General features: G+C 41.8%; 2 protein-coding genes across 3 annotated transcripts in view; one reads left to right on the top strand and one right to left on the bottom strand.

The window, feature by feature from the left end:
* Nucleotides 1-17,487, bottom strand: part of LOC101743621 (leishmanolysin-like peptidase) — an 85,879-nt gene that overhangs the window by 21,282 nt on the left and 47,110 nt on the right. For both annotated transcript variants that reach the window (XM_012692841.4, XM_012692840.4), the window contains exons 2-5: nucleotides 15,856-15,956; nucleotides 14,612-14,642; nucleotides 13,874-13,956; nucleotides 117-228 (exon numbers count right to left, since the gene is read on the bottom strand). In XM_012692841.4, the coding sequence (XP_012548295.1) occupies nucleotides 117-228; nucleotides 13,874-13,956; nucleotides 14,612-14,642; nucleotides 15,856-15,956 (327 nt within the window). The remainder of the gene's footprint in view (nucleotides 1-116; nucleotides 229-13,873; nucleotides 13,957-14,611; nucleotides 14,643-15,855; nucleotides 15,957-17,487) is intronic.
* LOC105842074 (uncharacterized) lies at nucleotides 2,189-13,258 on the top strand. Its single transcript, XM_012692846.4, has 8 exons — nucleotides 2,189-2,474; nucleotides 3,750-3,956; nucleotides 4,372-4,497; nucleotides 5,213-5,338; nucleotides 5,916-6,090; nucleotides 7,065-7,307; nucleotides 7,801-7,942; nucleotides 9,705-13,258. Exons 2-8 carry the CDS (start codon nucleotides 3,750-3,752, stop codon nucleotides 9,835-9,837), a joined length of 1,152 nt encoding a protein of 383 aa, XP_012548300.1. The 5' UTR covers nucleotides 2,189-2,474; the 3' UTR covers nucleotides 9,838-13,258.

The following is a 17,487-nucleotide window of genomic DNA, read 5'->3' on the forward strand; positions in this document are numbered from 1 at the left end:
CCGCTGTTGCAATTGCATTCAAGTTTCAGTTAACTTTTACGCTATCGAAAACGTTAAAAAACTCGCACTAAGAAGCACACTGAGCTATTTATATATAATCGACGATCAGAACTTACATTCAAATGCTCCTCTGGTACACGAACCTCTCCACACATCGTTTCATGACTGCACGCGTCTATACAGTGCGATCTGCCGCCTCGCAGGAAAACTTGGCGTGTCGGACATTTCCTGGAAACAGAGCAGAATCAGTGTGGCTGCGACGGCTTGAGTAGCACCCCCTACCTCTCTCCGTGGGTGTCGGGAAGGCGACTAAGGGATTCCCTGGAGTATAGGTAGTGGCGTTCGGTGTCGGTTCGTCATTTCGTGGTCTAAAGGATAAAACGTCCGGTGCATTCGTATGTAGCGATGCACCGGACGGATGTTTGAATCCCGCAGGCGGGTACCAATTTTTCAAATGAAATACGTACTTAACAGATGTTCACGATTGACTTCCACGGTGAAGGAATGACATCGTGTAATAAAAATTAAACCTACAAAATTATAATTTGCCTAATTACTGACAGGACCTCTTGTGAGTCTGCACGGGTAAGTACCACCACCCTGCCTATTTCTGCCGTGAAGCAGTAATGCGTTTCGGTTTGAAGGGTGGGGCAGCCGTTGTAACCATACTGAGACTTTAGAACTTATATCTCAAGTTGGGTGGCGCATTTACGTTGTAGATGTCTATGGGCTCCAGTAACCACTTAACACCAGGTGGGCTGTGAGCTCGTCCACCCGTTTAAGCAATAAAAAACCGAATTTTCTACGTCAGTCGCAACCAATTTAACAAGTATTCTGTTATCAAAATTCTAGACACGAGCGTGTGTTGAGATTAGGTTAGGCAAACAATACTGTAATAAATTATCACTGTGAACTATTTATCTTCGCTGTTTCGAAGCGAAGTCTCCGAAATAGGCAGGATTTTACTGGAGGTAAGACCTTATGTGAGTCCGCACGGGTAGGTACCACCACCCTGCCTATTTCTGCCGTGAAGTAGTAATGCGTTTCGGTTGGAGGGGCGGGGCGGCTGTTGTAACTATATTAAGACCTTAGAACTCATATCTCGAGGTGGGTGGCGGCATTTACATTGTAGATGTCTATGGGCTCCAACACCAGGTCGTATGTGAGCTCATCCACCAACTAAGCAATAAAAAAAGGATCGCGGTACCTAGCCGTACAGGCTCATAGTGCAATCTCTTTTGAGGTCCGAAGGCTGGAACGGACATTTTGAGGTCTCGACCGTGTTTTAAGGTAAGCGGGGTTTTCGACGCTTATCGACTCTGGTAGAATAGCTTATAATAATCATAATTAGCTCCAACAACGCTATAAACAGAACATAATTAAAGCTACTTTTACGGCTTAAGCTCGTAAGACTGTTAGACCACGAAAGCTTTAAAGCATTCCAAAAATGTGTACAAAATAGGACTAAATTTTTAAAAAGCATAAAGGATTTTCGTGAAAAATGACGAGGATAATATATATACAAAGCAGTTGCGTATTGTTTCAAAGCTGACGGACTGTCGCGATCTTCAAGAGGCATCGGTCCGATTCATTTGAGTATTCTATTCGTGGCTTAGGCGGACTAGGGGCGATCCACCGCCAGGACCAAGCTCGTCCCATGACCCGGCGGCGTGTATACCCCCTCAAATTTCGAGTTATTTCGGTGGGAAACGGAATATTGGAAGCAGCTACGCGACTATAGATGAAACCCAAGAAATGAGTGGCGACAAAGCAGTGAAATTGTTGTCGACTGGGAAGGTGGAAGGCACGAGACCGAAGGGCAGGTCTCTCATGCGCTAGTCAGACCAAATCCGTACAGCCATCGAGGACAGATCGACGTAGATTCTGAAATCGCACAGAGGACACGACCCTCAGTATTGAGGATTTACGACTCTAGGAGGAGGGAGGTGGCGTGCATTACTCCTCTGCGGAGATCGGACGCTTGGGCGCGAGTGCAGGGGAGTCGTTTAGTGAGTAAGGCTCTAAATACCATACTTAAGCCCGCCCTCCGCTCCCAAAATCTGCGGACTGTCCAGTCCCATGTACCAGTAGCGTCGCATATGCCCGGGGACCACGTAGAAGGCCCCAAAAAAAGGTACGCCGTACCCGTGCTTTTTAAAGTACTAGCCACAAAAACTAACGTCAAAACGGGCGCCGTGGCGCAACGTTGAAATACACACAACATTCGTTTATCTTATCAAATATGATAATTTTGTAGCCGGAATGAAAAGGCGGAATCAGTCTCTTTCGATTCTCCGGAATTTAAGCGCATTAAATGAAAAAAATCAAATAGATAAGGATTTGTTTTTTTGTTGTTTAATAGATTTTTCTTGCTGTTGTTAATATGAATACGAAATTACGATAACAAAATGTTTAGTGTGTGAAGTAATGATGAAATATTGAAATATTTGCCGATTCATTTGCTGTTTATCGAGGTGAGTTTTTTTTTTAAATAATCGAATGTCTTCGTCATAAGTCGAGTTTTGGTATGTAATACGCAGTTGTAACAACACTTTTATCCTGAGACCGGCATTGGTTGGAATTGTTTATTTACTGCCCAGATAGGTGAACTGAGGTGTTTATGATTGAAGGATTACTGGTGGCCCGGAGATCTTTCCAGTTTCACCAGGACAGGTGGGCGAGCAAAGGCTCAGACAGGAGAGGTGGGATTAGCTAACAGCTGCCCGAGTGCCTCCAAAGGAGATTTAACAACTCAAGAGCAACTGCTTCGCGAATGAATCCATCACCTGATCGGAATCGCGATCCGCTGAGAAGATCCGGCGGGGAACTCAGAGGGCCGATGCATGGTTACACGTCGAACTCTTTGCCGAGTTCGACGAGTAGAAGTAAGATTCGATTTGAAGTGGTCATAGAAGCCCGTGAATATCACACGCTAACTTAAGATACCTTCAGAAATAATACCTCAATAGTATCGTTCCCATAGGGATGCACTAAGGTTTGTTTCGAATTTGGAGTCCGTGGACATCACCTGTCAGTCAAAAATACCTTCAGAAATGGGACCGAAGCCTCAATTTCATCGTATCACGGATGTGAAGGCGAAGCAGTTACCCTTGAGTTGTTAGGTCTCCTTTGGAGGCGCTCGGGTAGCTGTTGGCAAATCCCACCCCTAATGGCTAAGCCTTTGTTCGCTCAACTGTCCTGGTGAAACTGGTAAGGCCTCCAGGCCACCAGTAATCCATCAAAAATAAAAAAGGATGTAATGGCCTTTTACATGTCTGCTTAGTGGCGGAAACAGACTGGACGGTATTACTTAGCCGTATTGGTCCACAATACGTCCTACCACCAGTAAATGTCAATTAATGATTGCCGTATGCTGATACAATACTTAGAGAACGTCCATGTTTATTCTCGGGTGAATACATCAGTTCGTCTTTTGTCTTCATGTGGAAGAGATGGGTTTGTTCTATTCTTTTACTATACAGCCAATTTAGGTCTACACTCAGCCATTCTATGTTGACACTATAAAAACATTCTGATCCACACAGCCAAAACACGAACTTGGATCAGTTAGCCGTATGTGAAACTGGATATTCCTCAACATACATGGCACCAGCCTCTCTCACTTAAATGTTTGGACATTTTTACTGTCCGACCAACTGTGGGCATTTATCCTCCAGGGATCCACGCTTGGGGCAATTTAATACAACTGAGACCATGATCACTTTTCAACCGGCTTTATCTAATTTCAGATGAGGTCCCAATCTTCGGGCTACCAAGGTTACCCTTACATCAACCCACCGGTGGTGGAGGCACCTTCGGTAGACCCAGCATCGGCAGCAGCTAACGCCGCGCGGTGGTCGAGTATGCCACGGCGACAAGTCACACGTTTAGATAAGGAAAGGGTGGTGTTTATAAACATCCCCCAAGATTTGGATCGACCGAGTCGGATTAATGAGGTAAAGGGGTTTTTTAATGGTTTTTATGGTCAGTAATCTTATACAGCCAAGAGCTAGTAGATATCTGCTTAGTGAGTAAGGCTTGTAGATATCTGAACGTAAATATCAAGGAGAAGTATCAAATAAACCTTTAAACATAAAATAAGACTATTTTCCTTTTTTGCACTTTTATTGTTCTTTTCTCAAATTTTCTGTATTATAACAATTTAAATTTATCTGACACCTTTTTTTACGCTTTGCTCATTCAATCGTTTTCGCCATCTTCTTTTTCTCTGTTATTCTCTTTTCCATTTCTCTTCATACAATAAGCTAGAAAATCCATAATTTCCTAGATTGTTTTTGTAAACCCTCTGTAGAGAACCCGTTTTGAAGCATATCATCTCCAGTCATATACATAGATGTATCATATTTTCAGGCACAAAATCCTACAACGTCAAATGCAGCTTCATCTGCTAATGATATTATCACGGAACATCAGTTACCGGATAGAGCTGGTGGAAGCAACTTGCACCAGACAGATGACAACGAAAGAGACAGCCAGGTATATTTCGGGCGTCATATAGATTGGTCCACGGACTCTTGAAAACTGCGGTTTTGTTACGATTTATCTGTATTAATACGTGAAGCAAAAACTTGGTACCCCTTTTTACGACAATTGCGCGGACAGAGGAGTATGAAATTTCTTACACTTTTAGAGAATATAGAGGTGTGCACAATGTTAATATATTTTTTTAATTATGCACTCTGTACTCTTTTGTTTATTATCAAACTTTTGTTATTGTTTAAAGTCTATGGTCAGATTAAAAATAGATTAATATTGTTTATCTTTAATATTATTTGTCTTTAGCGTAGTCTTGGCGAAATCTTTGATTAAAGAAATAAGGTATTTGATGATAGGACCATCATAATGTTTAAACTTATAATTTTCATTAATAATTATGGTCGAATTTCGACCGCTTGGCGACCACTAGTATTAACAAAGACGCAACATTAGGTGCTTAAAGAAACCGAATTGAAGGCGAGGGCGGTGATGAACTGAACTGATTGACTTTGGCCTGATTTATCATATTGGCTAGCGGGGTTTACCTTGCTGTCAACGGACTCTGGTAACCGCTTAAGACCGTACGATAAACCAAACTTATCGTTTTAGCAACATGAACATTATCTGATCGTGATAAATTACGTGCATAGCAAAAATTTTTTAATCAGATCCTGGTATTACCTAAGGTCTACTAAATCTTTGAAGTCCTCGGCAGGATCCCGTGAAAGACAATCCCGACGACGATCCGGTGGTGTACATAGATTTACCGAGCGATCCGTGCGGAGGCAACGCAGCTCATGCGAGAGAGGAAATCGAAGCCCCAGAACCGGGGTTCCTCCAGGTATTTGTGCATACTGATTTATCAGAAACCCTCCAAGGTGGCCTAAAGCATTAGTCGGCGGTTATGCTCGTATCGAGCGGTACGACTGCGTTCAAATCCTTCTGGCAGGCTCTAGTGAAATACGTACTGACATGTATACGCGAATTACTTCGAGGCATCCTAAAAAGACTTAGACGGCATGGCGAAGGAGGATATGCGTGAGAAGGGTGCAAGTGCAGAGTCGATATATGATAGGTCTGAATGGAAATAGAGGACAAGCTACTCCAATCCCACGTAGGAGGATAAGGGTGAAAAGAAGGACGAGACATTCGGTTTAAATTACAATTTAAACTTTACATTTCTCAAGATTTAAATATCCACTGACCGTGTGGTGCAACTTCAAGACATATAGTTTCAACGCGCTCTCATGAATTAGAGATCATAATTTTGGGTCGCATAGAAGGCAAGCGCGCCATGGTCAGAACTGGTTGTGGACTCTACCATGCGGTAGTCACATGTGGTCGCGACCTTCAGCAGTGAGGAAACGATGTAGAAGAAGAAGCTCTCAAAAGACTTTGTTCTTCCCTTTCTGTTTTAGGACACGATCTTTTACGACCCGTTCGACGATAGACGAATTGATATGCCAAAGGTAAATCCGAGTCTGCATTCCATTGGTTCCGAGACGGACAGCGCTTCGGGCCAGAGCAGTTCCGTACGAAGACCGGCTCCGGAAAGACCCACCACTTTGGAGATTAACAGGATTTTAAGGCCCGGTAACGTTCTACTGTTTACCGTTTTACAGGCGGTAGGACCTCTTGTTACTGGTGGAAGGACCTCTTGTGAGTCCGCGCGGGTAGGTACTACCACCCTGCTTATTTCTACCGTGAAGCAGTAATGCGTTTCGGTTTGAAGGGTGGGGCAGCCGTTGTAACTATAGTTGAGACCTTAGAACTTATATCTCAAGGTGGGTGGCGCATTTACGTTGTGGATATCTACGGGCTCCAGTAACCACTTAACACCAGGTGGGCTGTGAGCTCGTCCACCCATCAAAGCATAATAAAAAAAAAGTTCATTCTATGGACATTTATTTTCGCAATTAGTTCGGGCGTGTAGTGACGCCAATAGGAGAACGTGAGAACATGAATTGGTTGTCCGTCGTATTTTTCGTACACTAATGATGGATTGGTTCGAATTCTAAGTGCGAAGAGGCTTTTTTTTATTGTTACCCATCTGGTGTTAAGTGGTTACTGGAGCCCAAAGACATTTTCAACGTAAATGCGCCACCGACCTTGAGATATAAGTTCTAAGGTCTCAGTATAGTTACAACGGTTGCCCCACCCTTCAAACCGAAACGCATTGCTGCTTCACGGCAGAAATAAGCGGGGTGGTGGTACCTACTCGTGCGGACTCAAGTGAGGTCCTACCACCAGTAGTAGCCAGCAGTAGGCTTAAATGGCTTTCCTGTAATGTAATCTCACCGCTCGATATATTAAGAGAATATGCAGTGTTTATATAATTGTAATTACAGAGAAATTTGCACAGTGGCTGCAATTACATAGAAGCCGATCTAGATCTGGATCCACTCGAAGACTTTTCTGCGATTTCCGCGACACAATTAAAAACTACTTTCACGTTTAAGACTCGGATTTGTTTTTAACATTATATCACGTCAGGCGTTGCAATTGCTTTTCACTGGTCACCTAGGTTTTCGTCGTCCGAAATTAACACAAGATCCTTTTGGCTTCAGCACCTACGCCCAACTCTCCTGTCAGCGCCGGCACATCAATCAACTCGACGCCGTCGTCGAGATTCCCTGACGGCTACCACCTCAACAGGGCAACCCCGGAAACCAGTCTGCCGTCACCGCTGCCGGTGACCGCTTTTCCTGAACCGCCACCAGCTTACACCGAGATCGACGCGACCCCTTCGCCGCTAAGTACTCCGCCGCACCCTCAAGATTCAACTCCGCCGAGGACACAAGTCATAACAGGTTAAGCCCGAAGAACTACCAAGACCTTTCCAACCAATATTAAGTCTCTCCGGAACCTGTAGCAAACCCCAACCTTTTTTTTTATTTATTGCTTAGATGAGTGGACGAGCCCACCTGGTGTTAAGTGATTACTGGAGCCCATAAACATCTACAACGTAGAAGCGCCACCCACTTTGAGATATACGTTCTAAGGTGTCAGTATAGTTATAACGGCTATCCCACCCTTCAAACCGAAACGCATTACTGCTTCACGACAGAAATAGGTGGGTTGGTGGTACCTACTCGTGCGAGCTCACAAGAGGTCCTACTACCAGTAATAAGACAAGGTGACGAAGTCCTAGTTTTATCACACAACAAGCCTTTCCGTCTTCATAGCATCTCAACAGAACTAGGCCGAATGCTACCATCTTCCAGTAGATGCCGATTGGCTATCACTCGATGCGGTTCTGCGATAAACTTAACCAAACTTAGGAACTAATTTTGTAATTTTCAGCTACACCCATTTCCGGGGATATAGCAAACTCGTCTAGAAAGTACTTGGATTGCCACCACTGCGGCATGAGAGTACACACGCTGGTCGTGAGAGAAATAGGGCTCTTGAACCACGTCATAGCGCTGATCTGCCTTGTCCTCTGGTATATGTTTTTATTTTTTATTTCTTAAATGGGCGGGCGACCGCATGGCCCACCTGGTGTTAAAAAGCTACCGGAGCTAATTGAGATTAACAGCCTATGCGTCACCACCCGCCTAGAGACATGAGTTCTAAGGTCTTCAATTTTTACAGTAACAGCGACAGTTTTTTTTATTGCTTAGATGGGTGGACAAGCTCACAGCCCACCTGGTGTTAAGTGGTTACTGGAACCCATAGACAACGCGCAAATGCGCCACCTACCTTGAGATATAAGTTCAAAGGTCCCAAGTATAGTTACAACGGCTGCCCCACCCTTCAAACCGAAACGCATTACTGCTTCACGGCAGAAATAGGCAGGGTAGTGGTACCCACCCGCGTGGAGTCACAAGAGGTCCTACTACCAGTAAAACAGTAAGACAGATTTTGCGAATTCCTTCAAACATATCCCTATTACTTCCTTATCTTTGTTCAGCAGTTGTAACTTTACTGTTTTTTGTGCTGCTATCAGGCTATAATAGGCTAACGTTGTAAGCCCGCATGGCAAAAGAGACTATACAAATCTTTATATATACTAGAGGTCCCGCATTAGTCGAAATTCGACTATAATTAATTGGAATTGTCAGTTTCTACACTATTATGATTGTATTTTATACTTCTATAATCACAAATTTCGCCAAGACTACACTATAATAAATATTAACAAAGACAAACAATATTTAATCTATTCTCAATTTGACATCAGACGTCAAGAACAAAAGTTTGACAATAAATAGTATGCATGCGTGTGTGCGTCAAATACATGGTTGTAGTGTGTGTAATGTTTTCTTTATTGATTTAATGTATCTTTTATGCATTAATTTAAAAAAATATTAGCATTGTGCACTTCTTCTCTATATTCTCTTCTCTATAAGTGTGGAAAATTTCATACTCCTCCGTCCGCGCAATTTTCGTAAAAAGGGATACAAAGTTTATGCTTCACGTATTAATATATAGATATCTCTTCGGTGCGTGTGTTTATCACTGAACTCCTCCTAAACGGCTGGACAGATTTGAATGATTTTTTGTGTATGCGTTTGGGTGGCGCCCTGAATGGCTTAGATTCACAGATCAGCCCGGCAAATGGCGCTGCAGTCGGTATCTAGGTTATTTATCTTACCTAGAAATAACTTATATGGCAAAATAACGTTTGCCGGGCCAGCTAGTAATTACAAACTTCTTACATAATTTGCATGAATGCTATGCTTTGACTATGTAGGCATGGCTTTGAATAACACATCTAATCTCTGCCTGTGCATGACGAAAGGCAACTAAGGGATTGAACGGATAATGGACAACAGCATTATTACTGCTGCAAGCTTAAACCGAGTAAAAGCGCGCGGAACGTCACTTGAATTAAGATTCCCAAGCTCTTAAGATGTTTGGAGGGCTTTTGACCACCTTGACGGACCTCTCCATCTTTCCTTCCGAAGCAAAAAAAAGTCTATTACGGGAATATATTTTTTTAAGCAATCACGCCACGTTAACTAGTCCCGTACTAAGTTCGTAAAGAACTTGTGTTACAGATGTACCAGATAACGGAAATAAATGTAAGATTTTTATTATACACATACATATATTTAATATACATCTATAGCCCTGGAAAATACATTTTATATTTATCATACAAATATCTTCCCTTGGCGGAATTCGAACCCGCGACCCCTTTGTGTAGTGATCATGTCACTTAACACCAGACGGCCGTAATTGATGAGCATCTGTTCTTCCAGCTTGCTGCCTCTCATCTGCCTGGTCTACTTATTGGACTGCTTCAAGAACCATAACCACTACTGCCCTAACTGCAACAAGGTCATCGGTTACCAGCTGCCCTTCAACTACAAGAAAATCTTCTACGTTAGCTGAGAAATCTCAACCGAATGATCTCTTGTTAGACGTGAAATTGGGTACTTAACAGAGCACTCTTTAGCAATGAGATTAATTCACACTTAGACCCTATGTTCCAAAACGGAAATTTCTTATAATCTATATATTAATACGTGAAGCAAAAACTTTGTATCCCTTTTTACGAATATTGCGCGGACGGAGGAGTATGAAATTTTCCACACTTATAGAGAATATAGAGAAGAAGTGCACAATGCTAATATTTTTTTAAAATAATGCATAAAAGATACATTAAATCATTAAAGAAAACATTACACACACTACATATCATGTATTTGACGCACACACGCATGCATACTATTTATTGTCAAACTTTTGTTTTTGACGTCTGTTGTCAAATTGAGATTAAATATTGTTTGTTTTTGTTAATATTTTTTATAGTATAGTCTTGGGGAAATTTGTGATTATAGAAGTGTAAAATATAATCATAATACTGTACAAACTTACAATTCCAATTAATTATAGTCGAATTTCGATTACTGCGGGACCTCTAGTAATTATTAAACTGAAACCAAACCTTAAGAAACAAATCAAACAGTTAAATAAAAAGAGCACGCATAGTTACGCCGAAAAGAAAGAACTTCAGACGCGACCGCTTACCGAAACATAAGAACCACTGGCCAATTTCTTATAACTATTTATTTATTTATTTTAATTTATTAGATGGGTAGACGAGCTCACGGATCACCTGGTATTAAGTGATTACCGGAGCCCATAGACATATACAACGTAAATGCCGCTACCCACCTTGAGATATGATTTCTAAGGTCCCAGTACAGTTACAACAGCTCGCCTTTCAAACCGAAAGGCATTACTGCTTCACGGTAGAAATAGGCAGGGGGGTGGTACCTACCTGTGCGGACTCAGAAGAGGTCCTACCACCAGTAATACCCACTGCTAGTAACCTAGGGAGGTTTAGCTAACTTCACCAAACATGTAGGCGAGCTTGCGGGGATAAGTCTGGCGACTTAACTAATACTGGCCCTAGCAAGAGCCGTGCTTGAATCTACCACCGGATCGGAAACGCGACCCACTGAGAAGATCCGGCGAGAAGCTAAATGGGCTGTGTCTGTTAGTTAATTTTTACGTAGAACTGTTCGCTTTTGACGGATTCGACGAGAACGGTGACCGGTGTCTCGGAATGTGAGTTGACTCGGGTGAGGCAACAATGTTTCAAAAATGTATTTTTTTTTTATTGCTTAGATGGTTGGACGAGCTCACAGCCCACCTGGTGTTAAGTGGTTACTGGAGCCCATAGACATCTACGACGTACATGCGCCACCCACCTTGAGATATAAGTTCTAAGATCCCAGTATAGTTACAACGGCTGCCCCACCCTTCAAGCCGAAACGCATTACTGCTTCACGGCAGAAATAGGCAAGGCGGTAGTACCTACCCGCGCGTACTCACAAGAGGTCCTACCACCAGTAAAAAATGTTATTACCGAAAACATAATTTACGATAACAAAACGGCTCTATACCATTTTCTAGTCTGTTTTGCGTTTGATTTGTTTTTAACGTTCATTGTGTAATATCGAAAAAATAAAAAATAAAAATTGTAAATAGACATGCTTTAACAAAAACCGACTTCAAGTAGTAGAAAAAAAAAGATATTCCAAAACCAATTGATGCAATACACTAAAAACAATAATTATCGAAATCGGTTGGCGTGATATTTAGTTATTGAGTTATTCATCTATTTGTCGCGCACGTACTTAATGCAAACTAGATTTTTGTTGTTGTTGATGCCATCTTGTTTTGTCTTTAAAGCAGTTAGTTGCTCTCAATTAAGAAAAATAGTATTATTATTCGCCAATAGATGTCGGGAAGAGTCATAAAGTTGATTATCGATAAAGTTGATTATTGAAAAAAACGAATAAAACAACATTTTCTGAAAATAATCGTAGCTAGATCGATTTATCGGCCCCGAAATCCTCTGTATACTAAATTTTATGACAATCGTTGGAGCCGTTTCCGAGATTCAGATTATATATATCTTTTTTTTTTATTGCTTCGATGAGTGGACGAGCTCACAGCCCACCTGATGTTAAGTGGTTACAGGAGCCCATAGACATCTACAACGTAAATGCGCCACCCACCTTGAGATATAAGTTGTAAGGTCTCAAGTATAGTTACAACGGCTGCCCCACCTTTCAAACCGAAACGCATTATTGCTTCACGGCAGAAATAGGCAGGGTGGTGGTACCCACCCGCGCGGACTCACAAGAGGTCCTACCACCAGTGATTACGCAAATTATAATTTTGCGGGTTTCATTTTTATTACACGATGTTATTCCTTCACCGTGGAAGTCAATCGTGAACATTTGTTGAGTACGTATTTCATTACAAAAATTGGTACCCGTCTGCGGGATTCGAACACCGGTGCATCGCTACATACGAATGCACCGGACGTCTTATCCGTTAGGCCACGACGACTACAAACTAAACTAATTACTAATTAAAAAAACTAATTACAATACTGTCTACAAGAATTACATATCGAGGACCGAAATGATATTTGAGTCGTCTATTATCAAAGGTGGCAATCTGTGCATTTGGACAAAAAAAATTTATTGATATGTTAATACAGATTGATTTGAATATAATCGTCTCCTTCAAAGAATACGGTTCAAAACCTGCATTAAATAAAGGTTAATAGTTAACCTGTTATTTATCTAAGATGTCGTTCCGAAGAGTTTTGTGACTGCCAATGGAATACAAAGTCAATAATTCGTTTTTCTGATTTACCAATAATTGTCCAAAAGTCACATTGCCGGCTTTGATAATAGTCGACTCATTTGGTCTAAGCGATATTTTTGCGACTTTACAGGAGAGCCATTTAATGTTTAAACATTTGGAAAAAATATAATAACAAAAAAAAACTTCTTCAGCTATTTTTGAATGGAGTAAGCTTAATTGAAGTTCAATTAAAAACATTGAGACTGTTTTGATCCTGATACCAAATAAAACGCACCTTTAATTACAAAGATAAATGTCGCTTAAACCAAATAGCCGTTTACCCCTTGATTAACGTCCGTCTGGTGTAGTGGTAAGTGACATGGTCACTACACTAGGGGGTCGCGGGTTCGAATCCCGCCAAGGGAAGATATTTGTATGATAAATATAAATGTCTTTTCCAGGGTTATGGATGTATATTAAATATATGTATGTGTATAATAAAAATCTTACATTTATTTCCGTTATCTGGTACCTGTAACACAAGTTCTTTACGAACTTATCACGAGACCAGTTAACGTGCCGTGATTGTTAGTAAAATATATTTAAAATATACATATTTACGTAGTATTTAAATTTAAATATACATATATTTAAATATACATATTTACGTAGTATTGTGAATAAAATGATATTACCCATTTAACAGAGTTGTTTTATTTTTTTTATGTGCATCGGATTGTTCTGCTCTTTAGAAGGTACAATGCAGTACACATGTGTTTTATGACTACGGAGAATAAAAATTCAAACTCCAACATAATATTGCTTTCTTTCCTACCTATTCTAGTGAACTCCAGAGCTCATACCAGATTCAACAGGCGAGTAAGTAAGCTCACGGGTACAACCTGAGATGATTTGCTAACTCTAGACCTAGCAAGAGCATTGCCTCAATGAATCTACCATCGGATCGGAAACGCGACCCACTGAGAAGATCCAGCGCTTAGAGGGGTGGACGAGCTCACGGCTCACCTGGTGTTAAGTGATTACCGGAGCCCATAAACATCTACAACGTAAATTCAACCACCCTCCTTGAGACATGAGTTCTGAGGTCTTAGTTTAATACAACGGCTGCCCAGCCCTTCAAACCGAAACGCATTACTGCTTCACGGCAGAAATAAGCAGGATAATGGTACCTACCCGCGCGGACTCACAAGACGTCCTACCACCAGTTAACACCTGACTATTACGTGATCGTAAGCCGACATGTGCTGCAAAGGTTTTTTTAAAATACCACAGTAATGTTAGGTACTAACAAACTTACCTATTCAATTTGATAGGTCCTCCTGTCTTCCTGACCTTCAGGGCTCGTTCCCAGAACTGGACCGCATCCGGGAGTATCGTATTCTGCGGAAACACCAGCGATTGACAGCATTAATAACACTCTAATATCTGTGTTAATGCACAGTATGGTTTCTTTAACCCTTCGACTGCCAAAGTCATCGATGCCGTACGCGGCGCACTGAAGTAATTAATTTTATTATTGCTAAGATGGGTGGACGAGCTCACATCCCACCTGGTGTTAAGTGGTTACTGGAGCTCATAGACATCTATGACGTAAATGCGCGACCCACTTGAGATATAAGCTCTAAGGTTGCTTCACTGCTTCACGGCACAGGAGGTCCTAACCGCCAGTAATTACGCAAATTATAATTTTTGGTATTGCCATTTAGATGTGTTCTTGATGAGTTATTGAGTTATTCATCTATTTGTCGCGCACGTACTTAATGCAAATTTAAGACTTATATGGTTTTCTCATGGACGCCATTATCAGAACTGGACTAAATTTAAATGGAACCATAACGGGAAGCGTCAGTTTTCTAATAAAAAAAGAATCATCAAAATAGATTCACCCAGTTAAAAGTTGTGAGGTAACAAACATAAAAAAACATACAGCCGAATTGAGAAACTCCTTCTTTTTTGAAGTAGGTTAAAAATCAGTTTTAATGGTGTAAAAAGTTTGGTGAAAACCGAAGGAAATATTAGTATAACTAATACTCACGTTTATCATGTAGAATTTTTCCGGTTCCAATCTGTAACCAAGACACGAGGGATCAATAGGCATTGAAGAAAGCCGTCAGAAACAAGCTACTTGATCCTGTAAGTTCTTAGCGGCTTATAAATCGATAACCACGGGCTGCACCCACGAAAAAGTGTCACGTTCCGCCTGAGCCTGAGCGTGCGAGCGAGAGCGCCGAACAAGCGATAGAGAGGCACGATCGGCCCAAGCGTTGGCTTGTGATACGTTTATGGCTCTTCTCGCGTGACGTCAGAGCTAGCAGTCCGAACAGTTCCGCTGCTGACGTTACCACGTAAAACTATCGTCCGTAAGCCGATTTTACAGACATCCAATTATTATTTTTGCAAAGCTATTGTACCCCTTCTTCATAAAATTGACACTTTGGTACCCGGTTGTATGATAATTGGCTAGTAATTGGTACGTGGTTTCCGGTCGAAACCACGATGAACACCGCCACCACCGGAGTAGAGTTCGTCCATACTACCTGGAGCCATTGCGTTCATCCACAGTGCGCTTCCAGAGGTTTTTTTTTGCCTCGTACCATCCGGCTATGAAATGAGCTCCCCTCCACGGTGTTTCCTGAGCGCTATGACATGTCCTTCTTCAAACGAGGCTTGTGGAGAGTACTTAACGGTAGGCAGCGGCTTGGCTCTGCCCCTGGCATTGCTGAAGTCCATGGATGACAGTAACCACTCACCATCAGGTGGGCCGTATGCTCGTCAAGGGCAATTAAAAAACGATGAGCAAGAATAGATTTTCTTGATGAAGCGTCTTATGAGCTACCACGGGTCTAAGGGGGAGTCGCTATGTTTTTCTTTTGCTTGGATGGGTGAACGAGCTCACAGCCCACCTGGTGTTAAGTGGTTACTGGAGCCCATAGACATCTACAATGTAAATGCACCACGTACCTTGAGATATACCCTTCAAACCGAAACGTGTTACGGCAGAAATAGGCAGGGTGGGGGTACCAACTCGTACGGACTCACAAGAGTTACCACGTTATGTTCCTTATGTTCACGTTTCATGTTCAACAAGGCTCACTTGGTAAGTGATTACTGGAGCCCATAGACCTCAACAACGTAAATACGGCCACAAGTTTTAAGTCCCAGTTTTATATAGCACACTGAATGGCATTTAAATAATAACGCATTAATGTTTCCTGGTATGTAGTATATTCGCGGTTCCTTGAAAGCCCACAAGACCAGCAAACAGGTTTAACAGCTTACCTGTACACGGAATGATCATAAAAAATGGTTATCCTTAATGGCTGATCGATGCTTCGCTTCTTGACCAAGTGTGCTGACTCTATGTGGACTCCGCGCACGACCTGTTGACAAACAGAAGCACATACAATAACGGTTTGGGTGTTATCTATATATTAAATACTTGGAGCAAAAACTTTGTATCCTTTTTCACGAAAATTGCGCGGACGGAGGAGTATGTAATTTCCACACTTATAAAGAACTAACTGTACCACCCATCCGCTTCGCTGGGCATTTCAAATTACCATTATTATTTCTCACCCCCACAAAGATTCTCATCATTAACGCCGGCGCAACTGGTGTAGGGAGTCCAATACTCATTTAAATATTATCATCATCGCCTATCCATTAAGTACATGTATTTTCTACATGGATACCAAGTTACCAGAAATCCATGTTTTTTTTAAACAATTAGCGTGAAATGGCTGGTTGTACTAGGCCTTCAGCCATTTGCAGCTTACTCTTTTGTGTATAAAATATTCAAAAACAAATCTTACATGAATCAATTCACGGAAGTTAAGCAATAGTGAGTTTTATTATTTGTATGGATAAGGTTAATTTTACAAAGTGCAATGAATGAAAATGACATTAACACAAATAAATACAATTTTTAAATTTTTTATTTATTATTTATTTTTATTGCATAGATGGGTGGACGAGTAGTGGGCTGTGACCACCTGGTGTTAAGCGGTTACTAGAGCCGATAGACATCTACAACATAAATGCCGCCACCTAACTTGAGATATGAGTTCTAAGATCTCAGTATTGTTACAACGGCTGCCCCCGCCTTTCAAACCGAAATGCATTACTGTTTCATGGCAGAAATAGGCAGGGTGGTGGTACCTACCCGTGGGGACTCACAAGAGGTCCTACCACCAGTAATTACGCAAATTATAATTTTACGGATTTGATTTTTATTACACGATGTTTTAAGTACGTATTTCATTAGAAAAATTGGTACCCGCCTGCGGGATTCGAACACCGGTGCATCGCTCAACACGAATGCACCGGACGTCTTATCCTTTAAGCCACAACGACCATCAATTCCCCCAAGTTTCCCAGAGTCAACGAGATATTCCGGCGTCTTAGTAAGAGTAAATTGACATAATTACTTGCTGCATAGGGCACCGGTGACCTACACGACAGTAAGTGTAGCTAACACGGACGAAGCCGCGGACGGAAAGCTAGTTTTTTTTATGATTGAAAGATTACTGGTGGCCCGCAGGCCTTTCCAGCTTCACTAGCACAGGTGGGCGAGCAAAGGCTCAGCCAGGAGGGGTGGGATTTGCTAACAACTGCCCGAGCGCCTCCGAAGGAGACCTAGTCTAAGCTAGGAAAGCTAGTCTATACGAGAACAAATTACGGCTTAAAATCTCAGGTAAATACTGCCTCGACTTGTCTCGATTCATCGCAGAACTCAAAACTAATTAAAATATACACAAAAAAACACGTACATAACAAGTCTTCCACGACGCCGCCACACGCGAATTTATTATGTTGCCGAGTAACAAAATAATTTATGTGTTCTCCGAGAGTTTCTAGAATGTTAATGTTTTTTCCACGTCAGACATGTTAGCGGCGGGCATTCTGTTCTTA

Source organism: Bombyx mori, chromosome 11 (genome assembly GCF_030269925.1).
Source record: "Bombyx mori chromosome 11, ASM3026992v2".
Classification (NCBI taxonomy): domain Eukaryota; kingdom Metazoa; phylum Arthropoda; class Insecta; order Lepidoptera; family Bombycidae; genus Bombyx; species Bombyx mori.

Bases quoted from the DNA above. Each gene is read 5' to 3' on its own strand.
- LOC105842074 (XM_012692846.4), top strand. From the start codon at position 3,750: ATGAGGTCCCAATCTTCGGGCTACCAAGGTTACCCTTACATCAACCCA. The intron at 4,498-5,212 runs GTATATTTCGGG...AGTCCTCGGCAG, and splicing joins ACAACGAAAGAGACAGCCAG to GATCCCGTGAAAGACAATCC. The intron at 6,091-7,064 runs GTAACGTTCTAC...TTTTGGCTTCAG, and splicing joins TAACAGGATTTTAAGGCCCG to CACCTACGCCCAACTCTCCT.